Raw genomic sequence first — 12,552 nt, forward strand, 5'->3', positions numbered from 1 at the left:
AACATCTGCTCCCTCCTCGACAGAGGAGAGACTGTGGCCCTCATCCACCTGGACCTCTCCGCAGCCTTCGACACAGTCTCACACCGCATCCTAGCCAGCCGACTCCACAAGGCAAGAATCCGGAATTAAGACCTCGACTGGATTCGCTCATTCCTCTCTGGCAGAAAGCAGCACGTCAGACAAAACCGAAGTACTCATCATAGGCCCACATCCTGAAGCCTAGAACGACACCTGGTGGCCCACGCCCTCAGGAACCCACCCACGGACCACACAGGCAACCACAGAATCAACCTGGACTCCGAACTCAAAATGGGACCGCCAGACCAACGCCATCATCTCTTCCTGTTTTCACACCCTCCGTCTCCTATGTAAAACTTTCAACTGGATCCCCCTTGAACACAGGAAAACAGTCACCCACCCCCTCATCAGCAGCAGAGTGGACTACGGCAATGCACTCTACGCCAGGATAAACAAGAACCTCACCCGCAAACTCCAGAACATCCAAAACGCCACCGGCAGACTAGTCCTTAACCTACCACGGAATGCCACATCACCCAACACCTGTGGGCACTCTACTGGCTCCAAATTGAGAAGAGAATCACCTTCAAGCTTCTCACCCACGCCCACAAAGCCGTCCACAACACCGGCCTGGCCTACATGAAGCACCACCTCTCGTTCCATGCACCCCAAAGATCCCTCCGCTCAACCCAGCTCTCCCTCACCACGGTACCACGCATCAAGAAAACCAGAACAGGAGGTCACTCCTTCTCCTTCCTCGGAGCCAAAGCATGGAACATCCTCCCACTCCACCTCTGCCAGACACCAACTCTCTCTAAGTTCCTGAAGGACCTTAAGACCTGGCTCTTCGACGAATCCCTATGAGCATCCGGCACCACACGCCCCCTGATGGACTATGGTAGCCTCCTGATGATTCTCCGCAAGGGCTTAGGAGCCACGCACCCCCCATCCCTTCCCCCCAGTGCCTTGAAACCTCACTGGGTGAGTAGCTGCGCTTCACTAACGAAGAATGACTGATTGATAGAGACCGTGGTGAGCTCTTGCCCACTGTGTGCATGTACCCAGCTGCCCCCCAACTGGGCCTCGAGATTGCCTCAGCCCACCTCTCTGGCTTGCAAGGCTTTGTGGAGGCTGCCGGCGGGGAATGATTTTACAAAACATCTTAACCAATATTACAGCTGTCAGACATGTTCTTGTAAACCAAAGGCGCTTAGTATAGTTCCATGAAGTGTGACTTGCTAAACTACCTGTAACAATGATGCACGGTTCCTGCTGTATTACCAAGACTGTTCACAGTGCTGTTATAGTGCATCCTTTGACCTTTACCTCTGGGAATTTTGGAGCACAGGCTCTAGGGACCTCTATAGGCACCTATCGGACTCCCACTACACCTGTTGGAGAACAGTCCCATTTCCACAATGCATTTGGGGTAGGCTCTCATGCCATTTAGGTGGGGATTTTGCTTTGATCTTTTATAAAGGCTTACAGTTTCTGACTGGGATGGCTATGAAGAGACCCAGTGCAACGCCAGAGAAGACAGTGGGCCTGGGCAATCACCTCAGTGGTGAGTCCTGGAAGAAGCACCCTGATCACACAAGCACCGAAGAGGTACACGGCACAGTGTAGCCTTAGTGACCTGACAATGAAGTGAGTTACTGTTGAAATGGACTCCCCACATTAGACAAAGGCACAGTTTAGCAAAACAAAATAGCAAAAACAGACCCTAAAGGCATAGCTATAAATAAGAGCCAAATCACTCAATCACTGTGCTATATTACCTATTTAATTTCCCCTAATTTTCAGATATTCCTGTATTTGTACAGTATTGTGTTGGGTGTAGATTAAAGTACCTTTTCTTATAATGACAAAGAACTGGCAGGCCAACCAATTTATTAGGCAGTATTTTGTGAGACATTAAGTTTGGTTTCTGTAACGCCACACCACCTACCTGAGTAAGCCTTGGATTTCTCGCCTCACTAACATCAGAGGTAAGTGCTAAAAAGGTGAACCTGGTACTCCATTTTCATGGCAATAACAGGTAAACCCAAGAGGCAAGACACCAGAGGCAAACTGACTCCATCACCTTGACTGAGGCCCAGTAACACTGGATTGCCCCACAGTTGTTTATAGGAGTATGTGTTGATGTGTATCAGTATCCATACTCGAGATGGGGATTTGTGAATGGATTTCAATGGTTTACATATAGTGAGTGCTAAAAAAGGTAGTTGGAATTGCCTGTGGAGTGAGAATGTAGGCTACTAATGAAAGGGGGATCGTTGATATCCAGATCGTGGTACAGTCACGTTTCAGTCAGTGATGTCCTTAGTAAGGAAGAAATGTATCCGTCTATGACTCGGTCATAGTAAATATACAAGTACTGTCACATGCAAGCTCTCTCCCCAACAAGCCGACTCACCATCTGCACCTGTCATTTCATGGACGTGATCCACTTCTTTCAAATTTCTGATGTCTCCATTTGCAACTATAGGTATGGATATACTGTCTTTGATGGTCTTAATCTCCTCATAGTGTACTGGCTGATGTCTTTCTTCCACACTCCTACCATGGACAGTTATCCAGGAAACTCCAGCTGCCTCTGCCTTTCGACAGAGGTCCACAGTTCTGGTGATGTCATCATGTATCCTAAAATTCAGATAGAGTCACCACTCAGCTTCTATTTCTTCACCCTTATTTAAAACATATTGGTGTAGAAGAGAGAGACGCTGAAAAATAAATGATGCACACAAACAAATGAAGTCGTTCTACACATGTGAAACTACTCTTTCATGTAACTCACAATGAAACCCTGTGAAGCGTATTTATTACTTATAAATGTAAGACGTATTGCACATCACTGAAAATTCATAGCTTTCCTCCTAATGCCCTATATCACTTATTAAGGAGTAGAAAAGGATGACAGGATTTTGATCATCTACCTCTTTGGCCAATTTAGGACTATCCATCACAGATGCAAAATTAAAAGCCATACACATTGCTGGGACAGGTGACCAGATTATATTTCTGCAGGTATTTGGTCCAAAACTAACAATGACATTCTGCTGGCAAAAAAGAAATGAATTTTAAAATCATGAATGCAAATTTAAATGAAAAACGTATGCCCTGAAATCAGACAACAAACTGAAGATCATTTTGATCATTCAACTGAGTTTGCAGAAAATAAGAACTGCTTGCTGCTGCAGTGAATAAAGAATACCTTGTATTTCCAGTAATTTGACATATGTTGTTAAATTACAGAAAATTTTGAAAATAAATATTATAGAGACATTGTTTTGTTATTGTAGATAGAAGCTCTTTTTAATTTGTTTTCTAAAGCTTTTAGCCCATGTCAACTAGCCCAACCAAACCTTCAAAATCGATACTCTGCACCTCCAAATCACTTACATGGGAAGGAACATTTCACCAGCTGTGCACAAATATAGTACAGGATACTGCTAACCGCTCACCAGAAACCATACACATCTGGGAAAGTTTATCTCATTTTGAAACAGTAACACCACACGGGAACTTTTAACAGGTCAATTAGCAAACAAGAGCATCATTTTTTTAAAAAGGTCCTTTTTATTGCCATCATTTAGGATCATGCAGCAAAAAACAACATTCCTATCTGATACAAGTGTTTCGCGCCCAACACAGCCCTTTTGCAGGGTCTGACTGGACTGCATTTAGTCAAAAAAGCCCAATCAGTTTGCACTGAAACAAATGCAATTATTGCCTTAGGTTACAAATGTCATCTAAGAGTTCAATACAGCGTTCCCTTCTCAGTTTCTGGCATAAGGTACAACAAAACCATCTTCCATACACCTGTTCTAGTGTCATGCTCTAATCATTGCGCATTATTGATTGTTGTTCGAGTACATCAAATTTACCACTAATTATAGCTGTTGCCCATATCACTGAGGAGGGTGTCAGCCACCTTGCCTCACCCTACCTCTCTTCAATCACAAAACCTATGTTGGCTAGCAATTATGCAACCTGACGAGACATTCAGATGTGTTTTAGCTTTTTTCAGACAAGGCAATAGTCTAAGAAAACGTTTTTATCTTGTACATAAACCTGTTTTGTAAAACTCCTTACAGACCCACAGATCTCAGTCTAAACTTCAGCCACTGGCAGGGATTCACAAATCAAGAGTTTTAGGTCACATTAATCCTTGCATAATCTGCACAGTTGTCAATTTTAATTCACATGAACTTCCAAATTCGGTAAAATCAAGAGATCGCAAAATATACTCTTTGGTTTCAGTTAGCTCTTAGGACTATTCCACTGTCCATTTGAGAAGCCTGGGCACAATCTCAAAGTAGGATCTCTTCTACCAACAACGTCTGGTGTTGTGCACTATTTTAGTGAGAGGTGTTTCAAAAAGTTCTTCATTCAATTCTAGACAATAGCCAAGTTACACGATATCCAGCGCTCACCTGTAAGTCCTTGAGAAATTCTAACCCCACTGTTACAGAAAATGGGGGTGCAATTTTGGACGTAGTCAGTTGGTAAACGATCAGATTAGCCACCGCTAGTAAAGTTAGTCGGAAAAGGATTGTTTACACATGCAATTGCTAAGTCTGGTACGAAAAGGATTCACTAGGTCCGGTGATTCAAGTTTTCGCTGCTAAGAGTGGGGTTCTCGCCTTGCACCACAAAAAGGATAAGCTCTTCAAAATTGAAATAATGCTGAGGATTTAACCAACTGTATGTCTGTCTTGATGGAATGCAGGGCACCATTAACATGTTTTCTGAACAATGCTTCACCATCAAAGTGTTTACTAAAACCTTATCGCAGACTCTTGCCTGAAAGTAAACATTGCCTTTTCAGGCTACTACACGAGTTAACTGCTTGAAACCTTGGGCAATGGAAGGGTCAATGATGAGAGAGGGGCTTAGTTCTCCTTTGTGCAAAGAAAAGGGCAGTGGCTAACTCAATGGCTAAGCAGAAAGGTACCCTGTGGGGGAACTGCAAATGGAACTACAAGCCTGCTCTAGAAATAACGCAAATTTGAAGTCTATGGAGGCCAAACCTAAAAAATCAAAGAGCTCTTAGTAAGAAGGAAAATACTAAAGAGTGTTACTCATTTACTTTGAATGTCATTGTCTGGATGGGATGGGAGAATACACCTGGTTGATTCACAAATAAAAGAATTGTAACATCAATTAATGCTGCTTGATAGACTCCAATCAATCTGCCTTGGTGCTGTCTGGGAAGTTCACACGATATTTTATGTAAGACCACAATCTAATTACAATAATCCAAAAAATAAATACATGAAGAAATGATTGATATTATGGTATATAAGCTCAATAACATTTCTCTTACCATTACTACTGGAATTAATGTTTGTGTAGAATAATTGTGTTATGCTTTCTTGTTTCTTCCTTTGGTTTCTATGCTATTTACTCAGGCATAAACAGTAACCAACTGACTACATTTGCTCAGAGGACTTGTATATAAGAAATGCAATCTTCTTGAATAATTTGTGTTTATTTATATTTTTGGAACATACACACAATAATCACTCATTCTACTTGGTTAGACCGTGGCCAATTTACATTTGAATTCCTAAACATGTGTAAAAATAATAGGCTAATGCTTTTTAAATGTTACTTACCTTATCTTAATTGACACTGAAAATGTAGGAATATCCACTTGATTTCTTACTTGTCGTACCATATCTTTAACCAAGTCTGGCTTATTGATCAAGCAAGCACCGTAGCCTTCTGACATTGCCCACCTTTGAAGTACAAAAATAAATGTTAATCTTGATCCAGCGCCAGGAAACTTATGGAGTCAGTGCGCTTTATAAATCTTGCTTAAGATAAGATAAGATATACACAAGATTTATTATTTTCAAATACCAACATAGCCGACACTTTGAATTTATAAAATTGCGATTTAAAGTGTCTCTTATACTGGTACTAGTCAACTTAATTTCACTAGTGTTCAGGGTTTTGTTCCCCAAAGGGTCTATAGCTATGCACAAAGTTTGACACCACAAAAATGCTTTTTGCAATGTACTAAAACCATTTAAGGAGCGTGCAATGTTTTCCGACTTTTAAAATGGGTTAAAAAAAAATAAGGAATCGCTGGCTAAAAGTAGCGTTTTGTAGGCATCGCTTCCAAAAACCGATTTCTAGCGATAAGTATCAAAGTTTTAGGACTGAAATAAAGGTTGTAAAACCAATGAAATTTTATCCACACCCAAGCTGGGGTAGTAACCCATTCACAAAAGGGAAAGGGAGTCAGTGAGACCCTTTCCCTTAGTGAATGTAAATAAAATGCTTGTTAGGGAGTAGACAGTGGTTCGCAAGTCCACTGGCAACTGTCAAACAAACAAAAAAACTGTAAACTTTTCTTTTTGAACACAGCCCAATTTCCTTCAAGGAAAATAAGCCAAATAGAAACATAATACATAAGGCAATCACAGACATGGTGGTCTGCTGAGTCTGGCAGGCAACTATGCCAGTAATGGTCTCCAATCAGAGCGAGTGACAATTTGCAAACAAAGTCATGATTATTGATGAGGTAGATCGGACTGCGACCAAATCTGAATTTTCGGAAACAACGTATATTATATACTGGTTGCAAAAATACTGGTCATGAAAAACACTGGTTACAAAATGTTTTTGCAAGCAGTAAATAGTAGCTTCGGCCGAGTTACTTTCATTGGACAAAATTCAGCAAACTTTATTTTCATCCTTTGTTACTTTATACATGACTATGGGTATACAACAAATTGTTAAGAGTCTTCAAATGCTCCATTTAGAAAAGGCAATCAAGGAGCTAATTACTACCCCAGCACATTTGAGGAACAGAAATGTATCAGTATCTCTTTAACACTGGGTGTATCCGTAAGGTCCTGTCCCTATGCAACAGCAACAGGATACTGTGCTGGACCTCACTCGTCCATAGAGAAATTTGTAAACAAACTCAGTAAGATTCAACACCTATGAAAGGCAAAAACACATAAATAATCTGAAAGAACATGCTTGCCATACTATTTCTCATTCCACTACTGGATAGTCATTCTCCAATTCGGTGATTTCTGATATCAAAATAAATGAGACATCAACTAACACTTGCTTATCCTTGCTGTTTTGCATCATAAACGGAGTAACCAGAAGAAAAAGAGTGCTAGGCTGTGTCCAAGTGTTTGTAGTAACTCTTGGAGTTTCCTGGTAGTCCCTGATTGAAGCAGTGGTCATTGTCTGCTTGTTCGGCTGACGTTCTCACTCTGTTGAGCTATGCACCTTTGAGGTGACACATCAACAGGCAAAGCAGATCGCTTGTGAGCTGACAAATTAAGGGAGAAGGAGCAAGGGTAAGGAATTGTCATTTGTGTAAATTAGATTTTCTTGACCAGATAAATGAATATGTTTAGTGTCATAGCGCTATAGGCCCTGGATATTTAGAACTAATTTCCGCAATGATATTACAAGTTGGGTAGAATTGTTGGACATTAAACTCATATTGAAGCATTTAAATTAAGTGCATGTTTCCTCATTTGTTAGAGTGAATATATTATTTTATGATGTCTTGACTGGTATAGTAAATAAATGCTGAGCAGAAAGCCAGAGAATAGAAGTTACTCCATTCTGGAAGGAGAGACCCTATAGTCCAACTGTTAAACAGTTTATCTTGTCCTTAAACCTCTTCTTAAAGTAGAAGGAAGATACTCAAGACTTTTTTGGATGCAGGTGAGGAAAGAGCATAGTCAATGCTAATGAAGAGTCCAATGTCCATTTTTTTATTAAGCACTTTGGGTAATATTGTGATCCTCAGGTGTAAGGGTCATGCTCCAACATGGCATAATTATATTGACCGAAGAGTGTGGGACCAGCACTCTAAAAATGTGCGAACGTTTGTGGGCATACAAAAATATCTGAGTAGACAACAGAAGTTACCAGTGAAGAAAACCCATGTGCAACAAATGTCAGTTTGTGGAAATGATACATAGACTATCCTGGAAATGGGATGAAAACCTGGCTATCAACCTAACAAATTGGCTGAACAATGGTAATGAATTCCTCAACTTCATGGCGACTATGAGTAGGATTGAGGTGTCTTTCTTGGACCTGAAAACCAGCTCGTGCGAACAATATCTTAAATGTGAGATATTTTACAAACCTACAGGCTGGAATAATCTGTTAAGATTTGATAGTTTCCATCCTCAAAACTTCAGGGCAAATCTACAATTTGGACATTTCTTACGGTTACGATAAGAACTGTACGACTTTGAAGGATTATAAATCACACACTGAAAAAAATTTATAAACAGACATTTTAAAATAATGACATTGGGTTCCTTAAGTTACAAAAAGCCTTTGTTTTCCTTCAAATATGGACGGCCACTCAGGAATAGTAATATTCACACCAGACCAAAACCAATCTTAACCATCTCCCAGGAGAGACTGATTTTTAGGTCAACCTCTGCCAATGCGCTTGCGCATTGCAGATGTCGATCTATAGTAGCTGAAACAAACTCTTGAAACCAGCGAGGATTGTCCCCAATGCATGTGAGGTACTCAAGCGGACGCTTCCCCAGCGCGCCCATGGCCTCACTTCTCAATCACACCCCATATGGTGTTCCCTCCCACTCGCTTGCACATCAAAGGCTGCTGCTCCCCCGCCAATGCGCTCCTGCCCCGCCCCCCCACAGCAATGCCAAAAGCTTGTTGGGTATTTCAATGCGGCGCCCATTTAGATTTGCACTGGCTAAATATCGGCCTTACTGTTTTAAAAAGGCTTTCGTCCACACCCCCAGATGTAATCTTTGCCGAGGCAGGCATATGCTTTCTGCATCCACCCACCTCGGATTTGGACTACTGGTCTCTAAGTGCTCTGTAAACCCTCCATTCTCGATGGATTCAATCAGCTTGTACCACTGCATCGGTAAAAAATCGATTACTCCTGTGTGAACTTACCAAATTTCTCACTTTGCTGGGTCTTGCGGTGACAGGAAAGTGGGCGTATCAATACCATTCGACGCTCGCGCTTTCGAATCTACTGGTCCGCTCCCATATGCCTTAGATTCTGGTCCATCTGCATGGCAAGATTTGCTTGATGGCTCGTCACGAACACATCCCAGGCAGTCCGGTGACTGCTGCGTGCATAATGTGGCACCTTACCGGTACTTTAAAGCCTGATGCTTCGTTAATGCATCCAGATACAGCACATCTGACGTGCACCTAAAACCCGTCTGGACCGTGCTTTGCAAATTGATGTCTGCGCTCTGAAGAAGTTTGACCAACTGACGTACACTGCATGAAAATCACAGCTTCGAGTCTGAACACCAGAGCGCGCTCTCGCTGCCATTATAAACACCCGGAGACTCGTTTCAAGAGTAATGATAAAGGAAAGTAAAATAAAAACAGTCCTGGGAATAGCCAATACTAAGGGAGTGAAAGATTCAATAAAACGTGAAATATAAACTGACACTTAAAAAAAACTGCCCTGGATTACATGAATTGTTCATAAATAGTCCGTGTTTTCCCCTGTTGACTTAAGGACAAGACTTTAGGGACCCGTTTACTTGTCCGTTCTAACATGTCACAGGGTCTAGGGACTCTGAACGCTTCAAGTCTTGTTTCGATCCTTTGCAGATGTTGAATTCTTTCTGTTCTGCATCTACTATGTTCTCTGTCGCCCCTCACAAACTATTAGTCCATATGTGATTGGCCACCCCGCCGTTTGATTTGAGGTTTCTACCAGGATTACATGGCCGTCTAGAGCATTGCAGTTAGGAGTTTCTTATCCAGTGTCGTTCCTGCGCCATCTAGTGGCCTGTTTAACAAACTAGTTTGATTTTAGTGTTTAACCTTTTCAAACAGTTCATCGGATGAAGTAGAAACCCCACTTACACGACAGAGCTTATATTGCCAGGAGCAAAGGGTAGTTTGTCTGACTGTAGCTCTCGTGAGCCTTTTTTTACTTGTTTTCATGGTCTGTTCTTCAACCTACTCTCTCTCTCCTTACCTCTGTTTCTTCCCCTCTCTCTCACTTTCAACCTTGTTGTTTCATAGTTTGCCCTGGCTCTTCTCTTCCATACAGGCTCACTTCTGTTGCTCGCTGCTTTTGCTCCTATGAATTTTGGCCTATCTCCAACGTCCTCCCTCGCTGATCTTGGATCTCGGCCCCCTCCTCCTCTTTCCTCTCTCCCTCGCCTCTCCCGCACTTACTGTTCCTGACTCCTATTCATTCATCTTCCTCATCCAATTTACCACCATCTCTCGATTCGCAGACATACTTCCATTCTTGGCTAAGAAAATCATTGCAGGATTGATCTGTGCCTACTCGTCTCTCTTCATAACACACCCCATGCTTCGTTAATCAATGTTATATACATAACGAGGGTTTTGTTTACAGGTCTATTAAGAGGATACTTCACTCGGGGACACCACCACATCACTCGGGGACACCACCACATCACTCGGGGACACCACCACATCACTCGGGGACACCACCACATCACTCGGGGACACCACCACATCACTCGGGGACACCACCACATCACTCAGGGACACGACCACATCACTCAGGGACACCACCACATCACTCGGGGGCACCACCACATCACTCGGGGGCACCACCACATCACTCGGGGGCACCACCACATCACTCGGGGACACCACCACATCACTCGGGGGCACCACCACATCACTCGGGGGCACCACCACATCACTCGGGGGCACCACCACATCACTCGGGGGCACCACCACATCACTCGGGGGCACCACCACATCACTCGGGGGCACCACCACATCACTCAGGGGCACCACCACATCACTCGGGGACACCACCACATCACTCGGGGACACCACCACATCACTCTGGGACATCACCACATCACTCTGGGACACCACCACATCACTCTGGGACACCACCACATAACTCTGGAACACCACCACATAACTCTGGAACACCACCACATCACTCAGCCCAACCACATCACTGACCTTGCTTGCTACCAACAAGCATTGCCATAGCCAATAGGACTCGCATTAGGAAAGTGTAAGCTATTGGCTTTGTGAATAACAATGCTATTAATATATATATTTTCAAAGCCAACATATATTAAAAAAATAGTCATTTACAATACCTATAGCTCACACTTTCCTAATGCGAGACCTATTGCATTGCAAATGCTTGTTTTACTTACCCCCTGTAACAAGGCATTTTCAAGTCTGGAGTGGAGTCCTCACAATGTTCAATATAATATTGAGGTTTGGTACATGCACGTGCATGCTTTTACTGTGTTTACTTCTCTGGTGTTGCACAATATTTTCTTGAGATTGAATTTCTCCAACTAGAATCTCCTTAACCTTTCATTTTATATTGATTTCTATGTCACAGGCCTACTAATCAAAGTAATTAGTAATTACAGCAACAGTAATGAGAACATTCAGCCTCACCTTATGTGTTTCATGTTAGTGGATACACACTTAGTAGGGATCCAACAACCGTGAAGAAGGCTGTTGACCCAGGAGGGTAGCCAAAACATGTAAGCAATGATTTGGATGCAGGAATCTTTCATTTCTGTAGGCATCTTGGTATTTTGATTTCAACCTTGCCAGTGGTACCCGCCTAATAAAGTGAAAACTAAGGGTATACTACTCAGCAGTTTTAATCCATCTGGATCCCTGATCATATACAGCTTCAACCATCTCTGCTCTCCCGACTATGGTTGAGTCCATCTAGGTGGAATTCACCACTATCTAGATGTGGAAAGGACACCAATAATGAAGCATAGTGCAATGAATAGGCGGTGAAGTGTCCTTTTCCATCATTTTTTAGGTCTCGCCTGTCAATGCGCATGCGCATTGAGCGGAGCGAGACTATAGGGGCTCAAACAGAGTTTACCTACACTGGCGATTTGATGCAGTGCATGTGCGCTTTTAGCTCAATGCGCAAGCGCAATGAGTTAAAATGCGCGTGCACAGCATCAAATCGTCAGCTTGGTGCCGCCAGCAGCTCTTCCCGCTCCGCCCCCTGCTGCATCAAAGGCTTTGCGCTCTGCCTCAGCCCAGCCATTCTCCTCCCCTAATTGCCCCCTGCTGCATCAAAGGCTTTTTCACAGCCGGCCGGCCGTGCCCCCATCCTCACTCATCCCTCGCACCCCCTCCTCGCTCATCAGGTCTGCAAATCTGCTTGCCTTCAGTCCCTTAATCTCCCGTGACTCCCCCCTCACCTCTTCCACTCCACTGCTTCAGGCCCCCACCATTTGCTCAGAACATTGCTTGTTTATTTCCCTTGTGTATTGCTCCCCTCTTCATGCTCTCCCGTCTCATGAACACCCTCCCGCCCCCCTAGGTACATCTGGAAGCCCTTCTTTGTGATTTCAATGTGCACTCTCTTATTATCATGCCCTCCTGCACATTTGAACTGTGCATGCTCACTCCTTGTGTCCTCATGCATTTTCTTCGTCCGCTTTGTCTTGCGTGCATACTTCCTACCTTGCTGTTATCCTATATTCCGACGTGTATTCTCTTGTGCTCCCTCCTAGCATCTCCATCTGCACCTCGTGT

General features: G+C 43.2%; 1 protein-coding gene across 1 annotated transcript in view; it reads right to left on the minus strand.

The window, feature by feature from the left end:
* DUS4L (dihydrouridine synthase 4 like) overlaps positions 1–12,552 on the minus strand; it is a 102,256-nt gene that overhangs the window by 11,265 nt on the left and 78,439 nt on the right. The window contains exons 5-6 of the mRNA XM_078680268.1: positions 5,640–5,762; positions 2,435–2,661 (exon numbers count right to left, since the gene is read on the minus strand). Of these exons, the coding sequence (XP_078536394.1) occupies positions 2,435–2,661; positions 5,640–5,762 (350 nt within the window). The remainder of the gene's footprint in view (positions 1–2,434; positions 2,662–5,639; positions 5,763–12,552) is intronic.

Source organism: Lissotriton helveticus, chromosome 1_1 (genome assembly GCF_964261635.1).
Source record: "Lissotriton helveticus chromosome 1_1, aLisHel1.1, whole genome shotgun sequence".
Classification (NCBI taxonomy): Eukaryota; Metazoa; Chordata; class Amphibia; order Caudata; family Salamandridae; genus Lissotriton; species Lissotriton helveticus.